The following is a 16,730-nucleotide window of genomic DNA, read 5'->3' on the forward strand; positions in this document are numbered from 1 at the left end:
ATGAAGGGGTAGAATATGACTCTAAAAATGAAAAATAAAAAAGATTTTTAAAAAAGGGATTGAGAAGATGCTGAACAAGGGAAAAAGAAAAATTAAAAAAAATAGAAAAGGAAAAAATTAAAGAAAATTTTTAAAATTTACTTTGAAAGACAAAAGAATCATGGGGAAAAAAAGCCATGAATTCTACCTGCTGTATTCCCCTAGTGCTGGAGTTCTGCCATTCTTATGGATTGGTAAACTTGGTCTTGGCTGATCTTCTGGGGGAGGGGCCTGTTGTAGTGATTCTCAGATGTCTTTGCCTGAGGTGGAATTGCCCCGCCCTTGCTGGGTAGGGCTAAGTAATCTGCTCGGTTTGCTGGTGGTGGCTTTTGTTCCCTGAAAGCTTCCTGTACAGCTTTGGAGGACGAGAAAGAAAATGGCAGCCTCCCAATATCGAGGGCAATAGAATCTTTTTTTTTTAAATTATGTTAATCACCATACATTACATCGTTAGTTTTTGATGTAGTGTTCTATGATTCATTGTCTGCGTATAACACCCAGTGCTCCATGCAGTACATGCCCTCTTTAATACCCATCACCAGGCTAACCCATCCCCCCACCCCCCTCCCCTCTAGAACTCTCAGTTTGGTTCTCAGAGTCCATAGTCTCTCATGGTTCGTCTCCGAGGGTGATAGAATCTTAAGCAGACTTTGAGCTAAGCACAGAGCCTGGTGCAGGGCTCGATCTCTCGACCCTGAGATCACTAACTGAGCAGAAACCAAGAGCTGGATACTTAACCAACTGTGCCACCCAGGCACCCCCAACATCCCACTTTAAATAATTAAAAGAACAACTAGAGGGGTGCCTGGCTGACTCAGTCAGTGGAGCATGTGACTCATGATCTTGGTGTTGTAAGTTTGAGCCCGAGGTTGGGTGTAGAGATTATTTAAAAAAATAAAATCTTAAAAAAAAAATTAAAAAGAATAACTAGAAAGAAGAGCAACAAAGGAAACAGAACACTTTAATTAACACTACAGACCAACTGGACCCAAAAGATATCTATAGAACACTCTACCTAACAGCAGCACAATACATATTTTTCTCGGGAGTACCAGGAACATTCTCCAGAATAGATGAATAAAAGAAGCCTCAGTAAACTTAGTAATATGAAAATCAGACAAAGTATGTTCTCTGCAATGAGATAAGACATAAGTAACAGAATGTTACTGAATGTAATAAGACATAAGTAACAGAAACTAGAAAAATCCACAAATATGTGGAAGTTAAACAACGCACTCTTAAATAATCAACAGATCAGAGAAAAGGGAAATTAGAAAATACCTTGAGATGAATGCAAATGAAAACACAACATGCTGAAAACTTACGGGATTCAGTTAAACTCAGTGCTTAGAGGAAAACATTTAGCATAAATACCAATATATATATAAAAAAATCTCATCAATAACCTAAACTTCCACATTAAGAAAGTATAAAAAGTGGAGAAAATTAAATCAAAATAAGCAGAAGGAAGTAAAGATTAGAGCAGAAATAGGTGAAATAATAGAAAAACAATACAGATTCCCATTCATTTGTCTATTGCCTATGGCTACTTTCAGGCTACAACAGTAGAGCTGAGTAACTGGAACAGAGACCATACAACCCCACAAAGTCCAAAATATGTTCTATTTAGGACTTTAATAAAAAGTTTGGAAGACTTCTGGTTTCAGCTCCAACATGTAAAGAGCTTGGAAGTCATCACTCCCATCTTTAAAACAAGACGAAAGGTGAACAAACTGAAAACAAATGCCTTTTCTTAGACCCATCAGAGAATTAAGATCACAGGACAAACTGTCACCCAGAAATTTGAGAGAGAGCCAAACACAGAGAGGCAGACTGAGATCAGCTTACCTGGAGCAAAAGATGCTGGAGTCTTCAACTGCTATGAATACTTCAGTGATAAACTTGACAAATGGCTGGAGGCTGAGTGTGATTGAGAAACTCCTTGGGGGACCCAATCTTAGGGGAACCCGAACATTCTTATGAATTTTACCTCAAGGATCCCCACCAGATTCTCAGGGTAATGACCCCCCAAAATACCTGCCCATTTTAGTCACAGGGAGGGGTTAAGTAACCATTTTGAAATACACCCAAAGCATTCTCTGTAGTAAAGGCCAATGCTCCAAGTAAAATGATGTTACTATACCCTTATATGACCGAGGTAAGGGCATTCAGCCAAGTCCAGCCCCTCCCTTATTTAACCTAAGAGGAAAAAAAGCAAAAAACTAAGGAGCATTTCTGAAAGTCAAAGCCCAAGGACTCAGGTCCACTAAAAGGCTGAAAGTTGTTCATAAAATTATGGAACAATTCCTCTCCCACAACAACTTAGCACCACATCAACAGGGCTCCAGTATAATAATAGTGGATTATAACTGAGAGAGTGGGAAGACACAGATTCTTTTTAAAAGGGATTGCTTAGGGAAACCTAAGACAACAGGGGAGAAAAAAATAAAAGTACACCTGAGGAAACTGAATCCTATGTCACCTACAGCTGTAACATGACATACAGCCTAGCTCCTAACCACGTTAACATAAAACCTCTTACTTAAGGCCTATTTCCCTCTGTTTCAATTATCCCATAGACCATGTCCAGTGTTCAACAAAAGATTACAATGGCATGCTAAAAGGAAAGAAAATAAACAACAACAACAACAACAACAAAAAACCTAGAATTTGAAGTGACAGAGCTAACACCAGAACCAGATTTGGTAGGGGGTGAGGAAAATGTTTTAGATTACATAGTGGTGATGGTTGTATGACCTGTTAACTATATTAAAAACAACTAAATTTTACACTTTAAAAGGATGAACTTTATGGTATTTGATCTGTTAAAAATGGTTTTTAAAAAGCCTTACATGATTTATAACTTTTTCCAAAACAAAAGTTTTCCTAGCCTATCTACACCCACCCAATTTGTGAAAATAACATTGTAGAATAAAATAAATCTATTGAAATTATAATAACTGAATGGTAAATTTTAAGAGTTATGATTTTTTTTGCATAATTATTTGCTATCCATAACACTAACATTAAGAGAGCAAACATATGTTCTTTTCTCCATTCAATAAATATATACTTAATGTCTGCCTCATATAAGAAACTGTACTATGTTGTTGGGATACAAAAATGAAGTTGACAGTCCCATAAAACAAGGCAACATATGAAAAGCAAAGACTACAAAGGGCACAATGGAGTTAAGTTTAAGAATATAGGAGAGCATGTCCAGCTGGGTGATCAAAGAAGGCTTCATAGTAGAGGCAGCACTTTAACTGGGCCTTTTTGATTTATTTAACAAATGCTGAAGGGCTTATTATATTCAGGTAATATGCCAGGTGCTAGGAAAACAAAATTAAAAATGAAATGGATTCTCTCACTGATGTGTATGTACAAATATGTGTGCTTATTTACATATGTATGGATAACTAAACCAAGTATAAAGTAAGGGGAGCACTCTTGAAGAATAAGTGGATGTCGGGCGCCTGGGTGGCTCAGTTGGTTAAGTGACTGCCTTCGGCTCAGGTCATGATCCCAGGGTCCTGGGATCGAGTCCCACATTGGGCTCCCGGCTCAGCAGGAAGCCTGCTTCTCCCTCTCCCACTCCCCCTGCTTGTGTTCCTGCTCTTGCTGTCTCTGTCTCTGTCAAATAAATAAATAAAATCTTAAAAAAAAAAAAAAAAGAATAAGTGGATGTCAACAAAGAAGCATAAACCCCTTCAATGGCTCCCTGTGGCCTTTCAGAGAAATTTCAACTGCAAATATATGGCCTCAAGTTTCCTCATGAATAAGCCTCTGATTAAATTCCTATGTGACTTCCTCCACTACTTTATTGCATCCGTACTCTGTGTTGGCTATTCTGTCCTCTCCTATTTTCCCCATCCTTCTATCCATTCATTTAAGTACTAATTGAGAGCCCCACTACACACAAGGCAAGGTACACGGATACTGCACCACACAGGATAAACAGGGTTCTAGCCCTTGTGAAGTTGATATTCTGTAGAAGGATAAAGATATTGAACTAATAAGACTACTGTTAATTACATTTGACATATGCAACAGGAAAAAAAATACAAGAGTCCAAGAATATACAATGAATATACAAATACTCTGAGGTATTTGACTTCATATTTAGTGAGTAGCAAATATTCTACATTCCTTGGTAAAAACATATGTGACAGAGGGTGAAAGATAAACCCTTAAAACATTCAGGGGACTGCCATCACAGTGAAGTTGCTAAGAGTTCAGCCATATGGGGCACGTCACAATATTTCTATCAAAGTGAAGGGCAAGTTGCTTCATCTTGTACACTCCACCACTGAGAAAGAGGCACATGGGTCACTTTGGATTCAGAAGGCAACATATCCTCTATTTGAATGTTCTAGTTTGAGTAATTTACTTAGTAACTCATAGTTTTGAACGGATCCCAGAGCTTCCAGGCAAGCTGATCTTGGGCCATATGACCCAGAAGACCCAATGGTAGGGGGAAATAATCATGGCAATACCCTTAGGGTTTGGGGGGAAAAGCCTATTCCTCTTCTACTGATGAAGATTATCCTTTTGAGAAAGTTCTAGGCTTGCTACTGGGCTCCCAAGACTAAATACCTGACCCATGGGATACCAGATAACCATGCAACATGAGCTGTCCATGGTGAGCTGCCCAGTGTAGTGCAATAAAAAACACAAAGAATACAGAAAGGAATAAAAACTGGAGCTAGGCAATCATGCTCATAGTTGACATTCAGGTAACAGCAAGACTGAATCTAAAATCCCTTTACAAACACTGTCAGGTGAGTAAAAGTTATTAGTTTGGCCTTCTTTCAATTCCCAAGACATGCTATGTAGGCTCTTTTCTTCTTAGAGCCTTCACACACATTGTTTCCACTGCTGGTGAGGCTCTTTCCCAGCTTTTCAGAGGGCTGGTTCCTTCTCATCTTTCATGTCTCAGGTTCAATGTCACCACCCAGAACAGACTTCCCTGACCACACTGTCTAAAGCTCTGCCCTTACCCCCACACTGTTATCATCTATCACGTACTTTCCTTTTCCCTTTTGTGCCATGTGTTACAATTTGCTGTTATATATTTGTCTGTTTATATGAATACTGTGTATCTCTTCCATCAGACTGTAAGTCCCACAAGAAGTCAAGAATAATATCTGCTTTTCTCAACATTGTATACCCAACGGTTGGCACAATGTTTTATACACCACAACACTAAAATTTGTGGAATAAATAAGTACAACTGCTTGGACTCTTATCCTCTCAGGAATGGTATTTGGCCTTCTCCTTCTATAAACCCAGTATTCCATCTTTTGCACCATCCTTCTTGCACACCGACAGTGATTTGGGAGACCTACCATCGAAATTAAAGTGCATAAAGTCAGAAGAAATTGGGGAGTTACTCTTTGGCATTTTCTTAAACCTTAGACTATGGGACTCTACTTCTCTATAAATGCTATACTGCAAGTTAGAGTATAATTCAATATTTAACAAAGAAAGCTCAGTATTTCCTATGGGTGATTTTGACCTAATGTTAATTTTGACTGCTTTCAGCACTGGCTTAAAACATGGAAACAGGAAGAAAAGGAGAAATAAGGTATATTTTTGTGACAAAATTTCTGAGCTGAAAAATTAACTGAAGTGAGATGAAAGGAGAGGTACGGCCTTGTCTTACTTTTAGGCAATTACTGAAGAAGTCTCAGACCCAACCTCTTCTGTAGCCAAAAGGAAACTTTTGCTGACTTTCTAAATGTTTAGGTATGATTTTTTAACCTAACACTGTGGTTTTTATTATTGTCATATTTATACTAATAAATAAGCAGAAAGCAGAAAAGAGCCCGAAGAATGTACTCATAATTGGGAACTTCTTTCATTTCACCAACCAACAGAAGGCATATTACTAAGAAAATTCCTACAACAGTTTGACATCTTCAGTACATGAGAAACATTCATTGCAGCATGGAAACATACCTATCTCCCTAGCTGTTTCCACATCCAGGTCCTGGACTGGCTCTTTTTCTCTGTGTTTCTCTCCGACATTTTCTTCTGTTCTTTTCTGAAGATTACATCATGGGTCTCCTGGGCCTCTGCAGTAGGAAAGAAGACGAGGGCAAAGCAAAAGGATGACATTTTCAAACTATCAAATGTCAAGAAAAAGAAAATATCACTTACTCAGCAACAAAAACCTTATTATGCAACTAGTATCTGCACTTCTGTATCCTCAGGGATTCTAATATCAGCATTAACTAGTCATTTAAAGTCATCTTCACGATTAGCATCTTGTTAACATTTACCAACTTTGTCAGGTTAAAAAAAAAACTTCATGTTTTAACTAGGGGATTAATTACAATCGCAGTATAATAATTTTCTTTAAAACAGTTAAACAACAGAGTTTCATATTGATAGTATTCAGCTTAGTCTTGGTTTACTATTGTATTTTAATACTGATTTACTTGAATGAGGCTTTCTTTATCCATAGAAATAATTTTATATAGTGCTTCACAGTTTAAAGATGATATCATATGCATCTTCTCATCTTTATGTCAACAATTAGAATAATGAAGGGCTAGCAATATCAAATAAGTGTAAGAATAGATGACATTCGTATTCATGGTTTTGTGATTTTTTAAAAAAAATAGTACTTGATTGTCTATGAAGTTTTGTTTGGGGAAAATAAACCCACACACCAAGGCAAAGGGTATACCAAAACTCTCCTAAGTTTAATGCACATGTTATTTAAAATTCATTTATTAATTTCTATTCCTTTTCTTGAAATGGTCTTTAATAAAAACTTCAAAAATGATTACTACTTCTAGTGGCTTTTCTTAAGAATTCATAAAAAGACATTGATATTGTAGCTTTTTGACTAGCATTATTTCTCTTCTATTTGTTAATAAGTTCTTGAATTTTAAATTTTATGATAGTGATAAGGCTGAAGTTTGGCACACTGTATATAGTTACCAATGGTAATATTATCATGAAACATTTAAAACTGAACATTTACTTTTTCTTAGTGATGGAAAGAAGTTTGTTGTTTGTGTAATAATAGTACATGGTAAGAACATGTTTAGTACTATTTACACTCTATTTTATGTAACATTACCATGGGAAATGGACTTCAAATAAATGGAGTAAATAAACAACACATCATAGTGATATAAGTAGAATAATAGTGTGAAGATGGAAACATTTTAAGTTTCCCCACAGTTTTTCACAAAAGTAATTACTAGGCTTGTCATTAAAATCACCTTGTCTTCTTTCCTACCAAGGCCATCAACATATATATTAGGTTTTTCATTGTAGAAAGTTTGGAACACCCAGAAGAACATAAGGAATGTATATAGATATTAATTATCTCTAGTAATCCTATCATACAGAGATAACTATTAACATTCCAGTTTACATCCTCCTTGTCTATTATACAGATGTGTATGTGATTACACTGATATTACATATAATTTATTTTATATATATATCTATAATTAGGGTTGTCTTGTATGTTGTTTTGGTGTTTCTTTTTGTCATTACATAGCTACTTTTTCCCCATCATCAAATAGTCTTCTAAAATACGAAAAGCATGACTGGGGGGTGAGGGGTAGATTGTTAAAATATTTTCACCGATACATTAGAGGTCACTAAAAGTCATTTAAAAATCAATACATCGCTAAAAAATATGAGTAAGAAACAGTTAACTAACAAACAGATCTATGTTTTTATTAACATATACTTTTACAAATTCTTTTTTTTTTTAAGATTTTATTTATTTATTTGACAGAGAGAGAGCGAGAGCAGGAACACAAGCAGGGGGAGTGGGAGAGCGAGAAGCAGGCTTCCTGCCGAGCAGGGAGCCCGATGTGGGACTCGATCCCAGGACCCTGGGATCATGACCTGAGCCGAAGGCAGACGCTTAATGACTGAGCCACCCAGGCGCCCAACATATACTTTTACAAATTCTTAAATTACAAAAATTGTACTTTGTTCTTTGTGTTAGAAAATAAAATTCTCCTATAAATACATCTCCCACTAGGAATTTGGTATATATTCTAGTTTTAATGTGCTTTTAAATGACTAAATAGTATTTCATCTTACAGATTTACTGTAATTTACTAAATTCCCAACGTTGGGCACTAAAGCTATTTACAATATTTCATTACTTTGCAGATCCCTGAATGTAAATATATTTTGCAGATCCATGAATGTAAATCTTTGAGTCCTTCAACAAATCATGCTAAATTTATCATATTCTATTCTTATATTCATACCATAATTAAGTCTCATGAATTTCAATACTGAACTTCTTTGAACCTACTTCCTTATCTGCAAAATCAGGGGGTTAGATGCTCCAAATCTAAAAAATTTGAGTTGTAAACATAGTAGCTCCTTAATAATTGGGTGAAACCATTTGTGAACTCTTAAAACAAATATGAGACATATAACTCATGCCTTTCAAATGAGTACAAAGAAGGTGTATGTACATCTAGGTGTATGTATGTGGGGAGAGCATAAACAGAACCATACAGAGGAATTATCTTTCTGGATCATCAGTTTTACTTCAGGATTTAAGGATAAAGTTTGGGTTTTTTCCCTGTTAAATATATTTTAAGGTTTTAAAATCTCACTAATTTTTAACATAAAATTAGTCTTTGAAAAAAAAATTGTATTTTTGAGTATGGTGCCCCCAAAGTCAGGATTTATTTGCCACTTGTATTAGGAAAGGATGCAACACTTTAAGTAAAGAGGAAGACTTATCAGATGTAACAGAGACCATTTGAAAATTGGTATCACATTCTTAAGAGTAACTAGGATATTTGAAGTAATTCTTGGCCTTGGAATCTAAACACACATTAATTCACTTCACTGCCTCATTTGAAAACTTGTCAAAAGGTTGAGGTTTGTTTGATTTTACTAAATCAAACCTGTCCCATCTTGCTTTTATACAATTTCATGAAACTTCTAGCTCATTTCTTTTAAAACCAGAAGGCCAGGGTCCAGACAGCAGGTCTAACTTTTATCAACATACCTGACGTTGGAAACAAAGGCAGAAGAAAAATTATTAAATTTCCTTACTACCTACAGCCCATTGACAAGTCCTTAAAACAGGCAGAGTGACATTCCTCTAGGGACTCAACTGCCTCGATATTAATATTTTGCTAAGGGCAAAAGGTAATCCTAGACTGATTGACAACCCCTCCCCCCCCCGATACTGTAAGTCTACTTTAACACATAAAAATTTCTCTAGAAATTTCCTTTATCTGGGGCATCTGGGTGGTTCAATCGTTAAGTGTATGCCTTTGGCTCAGGTCATGATCCCAGGATCCTGGGATGGAACCTGGCATCGGGCTCCCTGCTCAGCAGGAAGCGTGCTTCTCCCTCTCCCACTCCCCTGCTTGTGTTCCCTCTCTTGCTGTGTCTCTGTCAAATAAATAAATAAAATCTTCTAAAAATAAAATTAAAAAAAAAAGAAATTTCCTTTATCTCTGAACCCCCAAGATATGTGCTGGCAATCAACCCCCAAGCATATGGCCTACCGATATACATCTGAAGGGTCTCATGACTAAAGTTTTATTACACATAATAAATGACCTTTTCCCAACAATAGTTAGCTCCCTCAACATCCTGGAAACCTTGCTTCCAAAATTCCTTAGAGACTTACCCTATCCTAACCCCCTCCCAACTTGAAAGCATGTAACAGGCCACTTCTCCTGACCCCATTGCAGCTCTTCCTGCACATGAGTCCTGTCTCTACGCTTTAATAAAATCACCTTTTTGCACCAAACACCTCTCAAGAATTCTATATTGGCCACTGGCTTCAAACCCTGACGTTCTTTCCTACATCAATACCCACAGCGAGTATTATCCACTGGATATAGTTCATTTATATTTCTCATTCAATGCTTTATGAATTTTGCAACCAATGTATGGTTTTTACTTTCACAACCATCAACCCTACTTCAAATGCTCCACATTATTTCATATTATACAGACTATGAACTTGAAGTTTTTAAAAGATATAGATCTCAAGGATTAAGTAAAAATAACTGAACCTAAGGCACCCAGATTTCTCTATCACAGAGGCGTGAAGGGAAATCTGATATATGGCATTTCAAAAACCAAAGGAACTAGAAAGCTAGCTTTTCTTACAAAAAATACTTGTAGCAAGGTTAATGGCTATTAAGAGCAAACTTCGTCAGGGTCTCGGTTTTCTAAAAAATCGCCAAAATTGACACGCAAAGTCCAAAGCACACCAAATGATGGACGAAGTGAAATACACTCACAGAAAATCTAAAAAATATTTCTGTGGTCTACTCCCTACATCCTAGTGGCAAATAACTTTCATTTTCCTTTTTCCTCCTTTAATACATTTATTAAACTTTTTTTTTTTTTTTTTTTTTTTTTAGCACGCAGGTACAAAAGGAGGTCACCAACACGGTCCAACTGGGCTCACTCCGCTACCAGCGTCTGGGGACCGCGCCATCCCTCCCTTTGGGAAAAGAGGGCGAAGAGGCTCCCCACACGCCAAGGGACGAACAGCTCAGGAGGACCCGCACCCTCAGCTAAACTTTCCTGCAGAAGCTCAGGAAAGCTGTTTCCCACAACACTTGAGAGTGGGTGGCCGGGAAGGGGGTGGGGGTGGGCTTCACGCCGACTCTGGCTCCGGAGGCGTGACTTTAGAACCCCTCCCTCTTCGGCCCCGAGTGGACTAGGAATTAAAATAAATCGTGTAAAACGACCTCAAGCAACTTTGCAAAGGAATCTGCACCACCTTCCCGGACGCTTAGAAGCTCGGCCGCTAGCGAAAAGTCGGGGACCAACCAGGCTGCCGCAGCCCGTGTGGGCGGCGGGCGCCACGCCCCAGCTGCCGGTGGCATGACCCGGAAGTGCTCGGCGGCGGCGGCGGCGGGGGCGGGCGCGGGGGCGGGGGCGCGGCCAAACCGGCGCACACGCGCGCGCACCGCCGCGGAACTCCCGCCGGCCGCCCGGCGCTCTCCCGGAGGCGCGCCCGAGCCGCCGCGGCCGCCGCCAACATGGCCGAGACGAGCGAGGAGGTGGCCGTGCTGGTGCAGCGGGTGGTGAAGGACATCACCAACGCCTTCAGGAGGAATCCGCACATGTGAGTCGCGCACCGGCGGCGTGGCCGCCTCCACCGCCTGTGGGGGTCGTCGGGGGCGGGCAGGGGCGGGGTCGAGCCTCGAGCCGACCTCTGGGGGCACGTCCCGGCCCGCGCGCCCCTCGCCGGGGGGCACCGATCGGGGTCCGGGGCCCGACTGCCGTCGATCGCCTCCGGGCCCGCTTTCCGCTACCGGAACGCGCCCGCGGGTGAGTCCCTAGAAGTGACCTCGGAAAATCACGACGGAGCGACTTTTTTCGCTCTCCCTCCCACCCCTTCCCTGGGACTTCACGCAACTCGAAGGACTTCACGCGTGTGTCCCCATCCTACATCCGTGTAAGGCACACGGGCACGCACGGTGTGGGTCTGTAGATGCTTTGTAAACACAACTCTTGAGGTTCGTCCCGGACCGGTGGTGAGCGGTGTGGGGGGTAGATCACCGATGATCAGATCTTCCGTGGGCCAGTTTACTAGCCAGAGGTAGTTTGAGGCTGCTTTTGCCTCTCTCCTCACTTGTCCCAAGATTGTGGAGGGACTCCGATGAAACACTGTTTTGAAGGTGAACAGAGCATTCTCGAGAGTGTAGCTTCTGTAGGCATAGGATGGGGTCTGGTGTGAAGCCCATGAAACCTTGACACTTTTTAGCCATTAGCTGATTCATAGTTACAGGAAACATTTTAACTCTTTTCCTATCCAGACACTGCTGCTCTCTCTAAGTAGGGCACCACGGGACTGACACGCGTCTCGCTCCCTCCTTCGTTTTCATGGTACTTGGAGTACTCCGGGAAGATGCCAGAAGAGAGACTGTAGTCTTCCTGACACTTCTGCTTTAACGAGTGAAAAAGGAAGCTACTGGAATATCTGTCTACAGTGTACAAAAGAGGAGGGAGAAGCAAGAGTGTTTAGTTACCCTTCCTCTCTTCTCCGCCCCCCAAAAAGAAAGATACCTGGAATCCAGTTTTACATTATTTTCAACTTTTTCTAATTGTTCGTGAAGGTTTCTTTTAATATTTTATTTTTTAAACTGGAACACATGAATTATATGCCCTTTACGCATTTTAAACCGTAGGCACCAAACCTACATCCAAATGAAGTGTTCTTTTCCTTCAAAGCGATGCTTATAAAAATTAAGAAGCCCTCAGATGTCTTGCTCCCTGGTGGCACACAATTGGAGACCTGTAATAGTGCCTCATTAAAAGCAAAGCGTGGCTGGCCTCAAAACACACCTGCCACCTCTGACAGTGTCCACTTCCTTTCCCCTTGTGACTGCTGCCTTTTTTTTAAATGAGTGTTTGGAACGATTTCCTGGCAGTAACCATAGTGGATACTGGGTCTTTTAAAGAATGCTTTGATGCCTTGTATATCAGTGTTTCAGTCCCTTTTTGAGAATGAGAGCTTTAGTGTAAGAGACAACCTCAAAAAAAAAGTTGTATAAGTGAACAGCCTATTTTCTCATCACTGATGTTGTTTTCATGAAGAAATTATAGCAGAGATTAGAAAGAAGCCTAATAAGTACAGTAATCGTAGTTTCTCTTTGAGGTAGATTGAAAAAACACATCAGGGGCACCTGGGTGGCTCAGCCCATTAAGTGTCTGACTCTTAGGTTTCAGCTCAGGTTATGATCTCGGGGTCCTGAGATCCAGCCCTGCTCCTGCATCAGGCTCCCTGCTCAGCAGGCAGTCTACTTCCCCTCACTCTCTCTATTCTGCCCCTCCCCCCATTTTCTCTCTCTCTCTCAAATAAATAATTCTTTAAAAAAATCAGTGTTTTATATTTGAAGAAACAGATTGAGTGTTCACTGGTTTGGTGGGTTGAGAGCGCAGTTTGGAACACATCTCAGCTTTTCTGGATCATATTTATTGAAACTCATAAAGGACTTTAATGCCCCCAATCATATTTTTAATGGTGAAAGCTCACTAATATGCTGTCAGTGCATAATTTAAAATTATTAATAAACATTTGGGTCATTCAAGATTTAAAAGTTTGAAATAAGTTGAGCGTTTGAAATAATTTGAAATGATGATACATAATAAAGGTCCGAAGAATTTAAATAGCTTAACTCGTTGTTTAATATTAATTTTCAGCCATATTTTAGTATATGTTTCCTACAATAACGATATCTTCGATAATATTACTACACAGCATCTTTAAAAATGTCTTACAGTTTGGATTTTTTAAAATTGCCTGTACTTCTTCCCCTAATCTAGCCCTCTTACTTCCGAAATAAATTGGCTCTATTTCTGGCTAAAAGAAAAAAAAAGCCATTGTTTATCTCAAAAGTTAGTTACCTAATTACACTTTCCCGTATTATAGGAAAAAGTTTTTCATTCTTTACTTTTAGTTCTCCTTTTTCCTTCAAATACAAGATAGATTGTAATTTTATTAGACAAAATCTATCTACTCCATTAAACATATTGACCTTGTTTCTGTAAAAATGCCTAGCCAGGAGGAGTCGAACATATATTGGTTAAGATGTGGATTTTGTTACTGGTAGATGTGGATAGGTTACCCTCTGTCAACTCATTTTCCTTTTGATCTAGTGAGGTTGATGAGACACAGGGAAATCAGCTCGCCCAGTGTCTGGCCCTTAGCTGCCACTAGCTAAATATTAGATTTAACCTGAATTTCTGTATTCCTCAGAATACCATTTTGGCCAACTGCATGATGAATGTGAAGTACTTTATAAATTGAAAAATACCATACAAATTTTTGTATGGTTGACTCTTGGAGAATACCATTGGAAAAACAGCTGAAGGCTTGACTCAAGGACTAGCAATAGCTTAATAAATAGACCTGTGCTAATGTGGAAGACAGCTGCTTACGGTGTAATTAGGGTCATGTCAAAGGTCTCTTGCTCACCAAGTTATTTTTTTATTACTGCTTAAAATATTTATTGAACTCTCACTGTTTATGAGATGTTATAGGTACTATCCTCACAGTATGGAATGGGGAGTATAAAATATAGTTCTTATACTCAAGGCACAGAAATATCTGTGATGGTGGAATTGTCCTGTCTGTGCTGTCTAGTATGGTAGTCACTAGCCATATGTAGCTATTAAATACTTGAAATGGGGCTAATGTGAATGGGGAACTGAATTTTAAATTTTATTTAATGTTAATTAATTTATACATAGTGGCCATATATGCCCAGTGACCACTGTATTGCACAGTGTAGCTCTAGATGCAGACGTAAGACCCACCTGTATGAACAGTAAATTAACCGTGCAAAGCAGGTTGTGATAAAGGCTGGACTGGCAGCATGGTGAGCAAATGCTATGTGAGTGTGTTAGGCGTAGGAGGAAGGCTTTGTATGTCTAGGCCAGGGCCTTTAAGGGAGGCGGGTTTGTTTGAGCTGAACATTGAAGGCTGGGTAGGATTTATAGTCTCAGAGAGAGCCAAAGACCTCCACATGAAACTGTAAATTAATCCAAAGTGGCAAAATGTGATTGAAAAGATATAGTAGAATCAAATTATGGAAGTCCTTGACTGTGTGGCTTAATTTCTTTCATTCCATGTATGTGTTTAACAAAAGAGCATGTGTATTTGACAGATACAATTCTAGTCTCTGGATGTGCAGGTCTAGGAGTGGGGTGAACATATCACACATGGTCCCTGGCCCAGTGGAACAAATCAACACACAGAATATGAAAAGAGCCTGAAAGAATAAGAAGGATACTTTGAAGGAATAATAACAGGTGGCCTAATTTATATGAGAAGCTCAAAATAAGTCTTTTAAGGAAATAGCAATTAAAATGGGACCTGAGGGATGGATGAGTTGGCTCAGGGAAAACAGACTTCCTAGGCAGTGCATAGGCCCCAGTGAAAGTTTTGGAGTAAGGGAGTAGTAAGGAAAAGCACATCTTTGCATTGAATTTGAAGAGTAGGAAACTACAAGTCTTAATTGTCTTCTTACACTTCATTTTTTATCTATTTATTTAAATAATAGCATAGTTGTAAAAATTTGGATTTGGAATCTGACAGTCCTGGATTTGAATCTTGGCTTGTCGATTAGTAACTGGTAGACTTAGACAAGACTCTTTCTTCATCTTTAAAATGGGTTAAAATTCCTACTTTATAAGATTGTGAAATAAATGAAACACAGAGCACTGCATACAACACTCAATAGACAGTAGCAATTTTTGTAGCTGTTTTTAAAATAAGGCCAGCAATATTTCAACGATACATGAAGTTAGTACTCTTTAAAATGGAGAAAGCCTATGAGGTTTCTGAAATATCTTAATTTAATCACCAGCAAAGTTTTAATTATCAATATGTAAGGGTCAGTTCCTTTAGATATTTTGCTAACTTTACTTTTTAGTCATTCTGGAAAATTTTCCAGTTTGAAGGGGAAAAAAACTACTTTTAAAGATTTTATTTATCTGAGAGAGACAACACGAGCAGGGAGAGGGGCGGAGGGAGGAGAGAGAATCTCAAGCTGACTGTGTGCTGAGCACAGAACCCTACTCATGGCTCTATCTCATGACCCTGATATCATGACATGAACCAAAATCAAGAGTGGGACGCTTAACTGACTGAGCCACCCAGGCACCCCCAAAATAACTATTAGACTAAGAAGATTTGTATCATTTCCTGAATCCTTTGGCTGTGTTTTCTGTGTGGTCACTCCACATTACAGGGTTCAGTTTAGTATTTGGGGACCATTCTTCCCTCCCAAAAGGGAAACTGGGTGATACTACTTTTGAAAATAATATGTGGGCCTACTCTAATTGATGATGTTTCTGAAATTGCAGACAAGAAAAGCTGTCTAAACATGAGGAACAAAGTATCAGTGTTATATGAACTTTTCAACTTCATTTGGAAGTCAGTGGATCCCCATTGTGAAGTGAAGCACTCAGAAAGCTCTACCATGCTGTGTATGATCTTTTTAAGCAAATGTGTTGGTTCATTCCATTTTGCTGTTTTTTTTGGAACAGCCTTCAAAAGTAACCTAAAAAGTGAGCTTCATGTTATCTGAGAATATTAGAACTTTTTCACCATCCCAAACCTTCATGTCTTTAACAATTCTATGACATTGGTAATGTAGGTAGTTATTGAGTGTCCTTGTTAAATATCAGGGATCTAAATTGGCAGAAACCTAAAAATATAAAAGACTAATTTGGTCGTAGCCAAAGAATCAGAAATTTCTCTTGTAACATTATTTCACAAGGAAATAACTGGAGATGTATTTGGTGTTTATAGCACATTTCTTGAAGCCATTAAAAATATAAAAATTACATAGGAAGATGTTGAATATGGATTTTTAAAAAAGGATTGTAGGATTGTAGCAACGTGGATGGAACTAGAGTATATTATGCTAAGTGAAATAAGTCAGAGAAAGACAAATACGATTTCACTCATATGTGGAATTTAAGAAACAAAACAGATGAACATAGGGGAAGGGAAAGAAAAATAAAATAAGCTAAAAACAGAGGGAGGCAAACCATAAGTGACTCTTTTTTTTTTTTTTTAAAGATTTTATTTATTTATTTGAGAGAGAGAGAGAGCATGAGAGGGGGAGGGTCAGAGGGAGAAGCAGACTCCCTGCCGAGCAGGGAGCCCGATGCGGGACTCGATCCCGGGACTCCAGGATCAT

At 38.9% G+C, this 16,730-nt stretch overlaps 1 protein-coding gene across 2 annotated transcripts in view; it reads left to right on the top strand.

Annotated features, from left to right (window-relative positions):
- Positions 1-10,991: 10,991 nt before the first annotated feature.
- Positions 10,992-16,730, top strand: part of PTAR1 (protein prenyltransferase alpha subunit repeat containing 1) — a 50,243-nt gene continuing 44,504 nt past the window's right edge. For both annotated transcript variants that reach the window (XM_035029076.1, XM_035029077.1), the window contains exon 1: positions 10,992-11,140. In XM_035029076.1, coding sequence (XP_034884967.1) covers positions 11,055-11,140 — 86 coding nt within the window. In that variant the 5' untranslated portion in view covers positions 10,992-11,054. The remainder of the gene's footprint in view (positions 11,141-16,730) is intronic.

The sequence above is a fragment of the Mirounga leonina genome, unplaced genomic scaffold (assembly GCF_011800145.1).
Source record: "Mirounga leonina isolate KUSES-001 unplaced genomic scaffold, KU_Mleo_1.0 Mir_224, whole genome shotgun sequence".
NCBI classification, from domain to species: Eukaryota; Metazoa; Chordata; class Mammalia; order Carnivora; family Phocidae; genus Mirounga; species Mirounga leonina.